Source organism: Oncorhynchus nerka, unplaced genomic scaffold (genome assembly GCF_034236695.1).
Source record: "Oncorhynchus nerka isolate Pitt River unplaced genomic scaffold, Oner_Uvic_2.0 unplaced_scaffold_1961, whole genome shotgun sequence".
Classification (NCBI taxonomy): Eukaryota; Metazoa; Chordata; class Actinopteri; order Salmoniformes; family Salmonidae; genus Oncorhynchus; species Oncorhynchus nerka.
In genome coordinates, this window is record NW_027039365.1 from 1,544 (window position 1) to 10,000 (window position 8,457).

An 8,457-nucleotide genomic window follows, 5' to 3' on the forward strand; every position below is an offset into this window, starting at 1 on the left:
TATAGGATATATAGACAGTAGAGGACTGGGTCTGTCTCTATAGGGTATATAGACAGTAGAGGACTGGGTCTGTCTCTATAGGGTATATAGACAGTAGAGGACTGGGTCTGTCTCTAGGAGATATATAGACAGTAGAGGACTGGGTCTGTCTCTATAGGGTATATAGACAGTAGAGGACTGGGTCTGTCTCTATAGGATATATAGACAGTAGAGGACTGGGTCTATAGGGTATATAGACAGTAGAGGACTGGGTCTATAGGATATATAGACAGTAGAGGACTGGGTCTGTCTCTATAGGGTATATAGACAGTAGAGGACTGGGTCTGTCTCTATAGGATATATAGACAGTAGAGGACTGGGTCTGTCTCTATAGGATATATAGACAGTAGAGGACTGGGTCTGTCTCTATAGGATATATAGACAGTAGAGGACTGGGTCTGTCTCTATAGGATATATAGACAGTAGAGGACTGGGTCTGTCTCTATAGGATATAGACAGTAGAGGACTGGGTCTGTCTCTATAGGATATATAGACAGTAGAGGACTGGGTCTGTCTCTATAGGGTATATAGACAGTAGAGGACTGGGTCTGTCTCTATAGGATATATAGACAGTAGAGGACTGGGTCTGTCTCTATAGGATATATAGACAGTAGAGGACTGGGTCTGTCTCTATAGGGTATATAGACAGTAGAGGACTAGGTCTGTCTCTATAGGATATATAGACAGTAGAGGACTGGGTCTGTCTCTATAGGATATATAGACAGTAGAGGACTGGGTCTGTCTCTATAGGATATATAGACAGTAGAGGACTGGGTCTATAGGTATATAGACAGTAGAGGACTGGGTCTCTATAGGATATATAGACAGTAGAGGACTGGGTCTGTCTCTATAGGTATATAGACAGTAGAGGACTGGGTATGTCTCTATAGGATATATAGACAGTAGAGGACTGGGTCTGTCTCTATAGGATATATAGACAGTAGAGGACTGGGTCTGTCTCTATAGGATATATAGACAGTAGAGGACTGGGTCTGTCTCTATAGGATATATAGACAGTAGAGGACTGGGTCTGTCTCTATAGGATATATAGACAGTAGAGGACTGGTCTGTCTCTATAGGATATATAGACAGTAGAGGACTGGGTCTGTCTCTATAGGATATATAGACAGTAGAGGACTGGGTCTGTCTCTATAGGATATATAGACAGTAGAGGACTGGGTCTGTCTCTATAGGATATATAGACAGTAGAGGACTGGGTCTGTCTCTATAGGATATATAGACAGTAGAGGACTGGGTCTGTCTCTATAGGATATATAGACAGTAGAGGACTGGTCTGTCTATAGGATATATAGACAGTAGAGGACTGGGTCTGTCTCTATAGGATATATAGACAGTAGAGGACTGGGTCTGTCTCTATAGGATATATAGACAGTAGAGGACTGGGTCTGTCTCTATAGGGTATATAGACAGTAGAGGACTGGGTCTGTCTCTATAGGATATATAGACAGTAGAGGACTGGGTCTGTCTCTATAGGATATATAGACAGTAGAGGACTGGGTCTGTCTCTATAGGATATATAGACAGTAGAGGACTGGTCTGTCTATAGGATATATAGACAGTAGAGGACTGGGTCTGTCTCTATAGGATATATAGACAGTAGAGGACTGGGTCTGTCTCTATAGGGTATATAGACAGTAGAGGACTGGGTCTGTCTCTATAGGATATATAGACAGTAGAGGACTGGGTCTGTCTCTATAGGATATATAGACAGTAGAGGACTGGGTCTGTCTCTATAGGATATATAGACAGTAGAGGACTGGGTCTGTCTCTATAGGATATATAGACAGTAGAGGACTGGGTCTGTCTCTATAGGGTATATAGACAGTAGAGGACTGGGTCTGTCTCTATAGGATATATAGACAGTAGAGGACTGGGTCTGTCTCTATAGGATATATAGACAGTAGAGGACTGGGTCTGTCTCTATAGGATATATAGACAGTAGAGGACTGGTCTCTATAGGATATATAGACAGTAGAGGACTGGGTCTGTCTCTATAGGATATATAGACAGTAGAGGACTGGGTATGTCTCTATAGGATATATAGACAGTAGAGGACTGGGTCTGTCTCTATAGGATATATAGACAGTAGAGGACTGGGTCTGTCTCTATAGGATATATAGACAGTAGAGGACTGGGTCTGTCTCTATAGGATATATAGACAGTAGAGGACTGGGTCTGTCTCTATAGGATATATAGACAGTAGAGGACTGGGTCTGTCTCTATAGGGTATATAGACAGTAGAGGACTGGGTCTGTCTCTATAGGATATATAGACAGTAGAGGACTGGGTCTGTCTCTATAGGATATATAGACAGTAGAGGACTGGGTCTGTCTCTATAGGGTATATAGACAGTAGAGGACTGGGTCTGTCTCTATAGGATATATAGACAGTAGGGACTAGGGTCTGTCTCTATAGGATATATAGACAGTAGAGGACTGGGTCTGTCTCTATAGGATATCTAGACAGTAGAGGACTGGGTCTGTCTCTATAGGATATATAGACAGTAGAGGACTGGGTCTGTCTCTATAGGTATATAGACAGTAGAGGACTGGGTCTGTCTCTATAGGGTATATAGACAGTAGAGGACTGGGTATGTCTCTATAGGATATATAGACAGTAGAGGACTGGGTCTGTCTCTATAGGATATATAGACAGTAGAGGACTGGGTCTGTCTCTATAGGATATATAGACAGTAGAGGACTGGGTCTATAGGATATATAGACAGTAGAGGACTGGGTCTGTCTCTATAGGATATATAGACAGTAGAGGACTGGGTCTGTCTCTATAGGGTATATAGACAGTAGAGGACTGGGTCTGTCTCTATAGGGTATATAGACAGTAGAGGACTGGGTATGTCTCTATAGGATATATAGACAGTAGAGGACTGGGTCTGTCTCTATAGGATATATAGACAGTAGAGGACTGGGTCTATAGGATATATAGACAGTAGAGGACTGGGTCTGTCTCTATAGGATATATAGACAGTAGAGGACTGGGTCTGTCTCTATAGGATATATAGACAGTAGAGGACTGGGTCTGTCTCTATAGGATATATAGACAGTAGAGGACTGGGTCTGTCTCTATAGGATATATAGACAGTAGAGGACTGGGTCTGTCTCTATAGGATATATAGACAGTAGAGGACTGGGTCTGTCTCTATAGGATATATAGACAGTAGAGGACTGGGTCTGTCTCTATAGGATATATAGACAGTAGAGGACTGGGTCTGTCTCTATAGGGTATATAGACAGTAGAGGACTGGGTCTGTCTCTATAGGATATATAGACAGTAGAGGACTGGGTCTGTCTCTATAGGATATATAGACAGTAGAGGACTGGGTCTGTCTCTATAGGATATCTAGACAGTAGAGGACTGGGTCTGTCTCTATAGGATATATAGACAGTAGAGGACTGGGTCTGTCTCTATAGGATATATAGACAGTAGAGGACTGGGTCTGTCTCTATAGGATATATAGACAGTAGAGGACTGGGTCTGTCTCTATAGGATATATAGACAGTAGAGGACTGGGTCTGTCTCTATAGGATATAGATATATATATTATAAACAGACCCAGTCGACAGAAAGGCAGCGCTGCTCTCGGATCAGCATTCTCCATTCAAGTCTTACCTTAGAACATTATCATTGTTCCACAATTCTGACGTGGGATCAGTTTCTAGAGAGATATTAATCACCTAATGGCTAGAGACATTGAAGTGGTTTAATTTCCCAATAATAACGCTCTCCATCCCTGGTTTGTTGACCTCTTCACGGTGCATCTGTTATTACAGCCTGCAACTAGCTAAATGGAAGCAAACTGAATAAACATGACATTTATTTCCAGTATTAATCACTGCTTGACTTGGACTGAAATAGGTGTCGGTGCTGTTTAGGTGCAGGAGCTCTACAATACTGTTTTAGATCATATTCTATAAGAGGAACAGGAGCTCTACAATACTGTTTTAGATTATATTCTATAAGAGGAACAGGAGCTCTACAATACTGTTTTAGATAATATTCTATAAGAGGAACAGGAGCTCTACAATACTGTTTTAGATTATATTCTATAAGAGGAACAGGAGCTCTACAATACTGTTTTAGATTATATTCTATAAGAGGAACAGGAGCTCTACAATACTGTTTTAGATAATATTCTATAAGAGGAACAGGAGCTCTACAATACTGTTTTAGATAATATTCTATAAGAGGAACAGGAGCTCTACAATACTGTTTTAGATTATATTCTATAAGAGGAACAGGAGCTCTACAATACTGTTTTAGATAATATTCTATAAGAGGAACAGGAGCTCTACAATACTGTTTTAGATTATATTCTATAAGAGGAACAGGAGCTCTACAATACTGTTTTAGATAATATTCTATAAGAGGAACAGGAGCTCTACAATACTGTTTTAGATAATATTCTATAAGAGGAACAGGAGCTCTACAATACTGTTTTAGATTATATTCTATAAGAGGAACAGGAGCTCTACAATACTGTTTTAGATAATATTCTATAAGAGGAACAGGAGCTCTACAATACTGTTTTAGATAATATTCTATAAGATGTGCAGGAGCTCTACAATACTGTTTTAGATAATATTCTATAAGATGTGCAGGAGCTCTACAATACTGTTTTAGATAATATTCTATAAGATGTGCAGGAGCTCTACAATACTGTTTTAGATGATTTTCTATAAGAGGAACAGGAACTGAAGCAGTAGTAAATCTGAGGTGTCGGTCCTCATCCTCTAAGTGCTCCTGCCCAAGTCAGGTAGTGATATTATTGCATGATATTGTCCTATGTAGCCTCTACTGTGGGATATTTATATTTAAATGCAGTCATCTGGGTTTTCTCATTGAAGCGTCTGTTTATCCTTCTCTTGTTTGTAACTATTGGCAACTTTGCATTTTCATTCAACTTCCTTGTGACTTTATTGCTGTTCGCACAGAACCAAACATCTTGATTCTATGTTCAGCGGAGATCTTCTGTGTATATAACGTGACGCGGTACACAAAAAGGGTTCCAAAAGGGTTCTTCAGCTGTCCCCAGTGGAGAACCTTTTTTGGTTCCTGATAGAACCCTTTTTGATTCCAGGTAGTACACTTTTTGGGTTTAATTTAGAACCCTCTGTAGTAAGGGTTCTATCTGGATCCAAAAGGGTTCTATCTGGAACCAAAAGTGTTCTACCTGGAACCAAAATAGTTCTAACAGTAACCAAAAAGGGTTCTTTAAAAGGTTATCCTATGGATGCCATAGATGCTATGGATGCTATGGATGCTATGAATGCTATGGATGCTATAGATGCTATAGATGCTATGGATGCTATGGATGCTATGGATGCTATGAATGCTATGGATGCTATAGATGCTATGGATGCTATGGATGCTATGCATGCTATGGATGCTATGGATGCTATAGATGCTATGGATGATATGGATGCTATGGATGCTATGGATGATATGGATGCTATGGATGCTATGGACCTCTAGTCATTCTAGTATAGATCAGCTGTTCACCTCCAGTCATTCTAGTATAGATCAGCTGTTCACCTCTAGTGTCATCCTAGTATAGATCAGCTGTTCACCTCTAGAGCCATTCTAGTATAGATCAGCTGTTCACCTCTAGAGCCATTCTAGTATAGATCAGCTGTTCACCTCTAGTCATTCTAGTATAGATCAGCTGTTCACCTCTAGTGTCATCCTAGTATAGATCAGCTGTTCACCTCTAGAGCCATTCTAGTATAGATCAGATGTTCTAGTATGACACTAGAGGTGAAAATGTTTCTATGTTTAGTTATTTTGTGTGTATAATTTTGTCTCCTTCCTCCCTCCCTCACTCACTCCCCTTTCTCCTCCCTCCCTCCCTCCCTCCCTCCTCCCTCCCTCCCTCCCTCCTCCCCCAGCAGACAGAGGAGGAGTCTCAGACAGACAGTCAGCAGCAGAGCCAGTCGTCTGACAGTTGTAACAGTAAGACTCAACCCAAGCGTCTCCATGTCTCCAACATACCCTTCAGATTCAGGGACCCAGACCTCAGGCAAATGTTTGGCGTGAGTATTACACTACAATTACTGATGTTATCTCCCATAAGTGCTACTCCATGCTACTCCATGCTAAATGCTACTCCATGCTAAATGGACCACTGAACAATCCTGCATTAAAGAATGTCATTGACTCTGGCTTTGTTTTCTGTCTTTCCTTCCAGCAATTTGGTCAAATCTTAGACGTTGAAATCATTTTTAACGAGCGGGGCTCTAAGGTAGGTGATGCGTTGTGTTTCTCTTCTGCATGGTAGTTGTTAGAGGAAGCTAGAGGATAGAGATGTGTTAGAGGAAGCTAGAGGTTAGAGATGTGTTAGAGGAAGCTAGAGGTTAGAGATGTGTTAGAGGAAGCTAGAGGTTAGAGATGTGTTAGAGGAAGCTAGAGGTTAGAGATGTGTGTTAGAGGAAGCTAGAGGTTAGAGATGTTTTAGAGGAAGCTAGAGGTTAGAGATGTGTTAGAGGAAGCTAGAGGTTAAAGATGTGTTAGAGGAAGCTAGCGGTTAAAGAGATGTGTTAGAGGAAGCTAGAGGTTAGAGATGTGTTAGAGGAAGCTAGCGGTTAGAGATGTTTTAGAGGAAGCTAGAGGTTAGAGATGTGTTAGAGGAAGCTAGAGGTTAGAGATGTGTTAGAGGAAGCTAGAGGTTAGAGATGTGTTAGAGGAAGCTAGAGGTTAGAGATGTGTAGAGATGTTTTAGAGGAAGCTAGAGGTTAGAGATGTGTTAGAGGAAGCTAGAGGTTAGAGATGTGTTAGAGGAAGCTAGAGGTTAGAGATGTTTTAGAGGAAGCTAGAGGTTAGAGATGTGTTAGAGGAAGCTAGAGGTTAGAGATGTGTTAGAGGAAGCTAGAGGTTAGAGATGTTTTAGAGGAAGCTAGAGGCTAGAGATGTTTTAGAGGAAGCTAGAGGTTAGAGATGTGTGTTAGAGGAGTGAAGATAAGGAAAACGTTTTGAAGCAGAGGGGGTTCCTGCCTAAAGCTGGCCTATAATAGTGTGCTTCATCTTTTTACATTTCAATGTGTTTTTCTCCTTTTATTCTACTGAACAACAGCCCAGGCTGTTTTCTGTACTGACTGGAGTAATGACAGTAATAATATGAATAATGATTATAATAACATGCATGTTGTTCTCTCCCTCTCCATCCTGCATGCAGGGTTTTGGGTTCGTAACATTCGAGCATAGTGCGGACGCTGACAGGGCGCGAGACAAATTACATGGCACGGTCGTAGAAGGTCGTAAAATAGAGGTGCATGTTACAAATACTTCCTCCTTTACCTCCTCCTCTTCCTCCTTTACCTCCTCCTCTTCCTCTTTGTCAGTGTGTGTGTGTGTGTGTGAATGTGTGTGTGTGCATAATGTCTGCTTCACTCCCCCCATTCCACCCTGTCCCGCACGTCACCTGTCTCTCCACCTGCGTCATCACCTCCCTCCCTGAACTCTCCTCATACAGCCCCCATTTTTGATTTATTGTCGGGTTTTTTGTTCATACCCATTAATACGTCTACAAGTTTACTGTTGTATATTTCCCAGGATTTGCTTCATTTTGTTATGACCTCATTTATTTTCATAAGATTTGTTCAGTTGGAAGTTTGTTGTGACGTACATACAGTTGAATTCAGAAGTTTACAAACACTTAGGTCATTAAAACTCGTTTTACAACCACTCCACAAATTTCTTGTTAACAAACTATAGTTTTGGCAAGTCGGTTAGGACATCTACTTTGTGCATGACACAAGTAATTTTTCCAACAATTGTTTACAGACAGATTATTTCACTTATAATTCACTATATCACAATTCCAGTGGGTCAGAAGTTTACATACACTAAGTTGACTGTGCCTTTAAACAGCTTGGAAAATTCATAAAATGATGTCATGGCTTTAGAAGCTTCTGATAGGCTAATTGACATCATTTGAGTCAATTGGAGGTGTACCTGTGGATGTATTTCAAGGCCTACCTTCAAACTCAGTGCCTCTTTGCTTGACATCATGGGAAAATCTAAAGAAATCAGCTAAGACCTCAGAAAAAAATGGTATACCTCCACAAGTCTGGTTCATCCTTGGGAGTAAATTTCCAAACGCCTGAAGGTACCACGTTCAGCTGTACAAACAATAGTATGCAAGTATAAACACCATGGGACCACGCAGCCGTCATACCGCTCAGGAAGGAGATGCAATCTGTCTCCTAGAGATTAACGTACTTTGGTGCGAAAATGCAAATCAATCCCAGAACAACAGCAAAGGACCTTGTGAAGATGCTGGAGGAAACCGGTACAAAAGCATATATATCCACAGTAAAACGTGTCCTATATCGACATAACCTGAAAGGCCGCTCAGCAAGGAAGAAGCCACTGCTCCAAAAACGC

The 8,457-nt window shown here is 41.1% G+C and overlaps 1 protein-coding gene across 1 annotated transcript in view; it reads left to right on the plus strand.

The window, feature by feature from the left end:
* Nucleotides 1-5,966: 5,966 nt before the first annotated feature.
* The window catches only part of LOC135567520 (RNA binding protein fox-1 homolog 1), a gene marked incomplete at both ends in the record, with an annotated part of 39,264 nt that continues 36,773 nt past the window's right edge, over nt 5,967-8,457 (plus strand). Inside the window, 3 exons of the mRNA XM_065014883.1 lie at nt 5,967-6,107; nt 6,263-6,316; nt 7,247-7,339. Coding sequence (XP_064870955.1) covers nt 5,967-6,107; nt 6,263-6,316; nt 7,247-7,339 — 288 coding nt within the window. The remainder of the gene's footprint in view (nt 6,108-6,262; nt 6,317-7,246; nt 7,340-8,457) is intronic.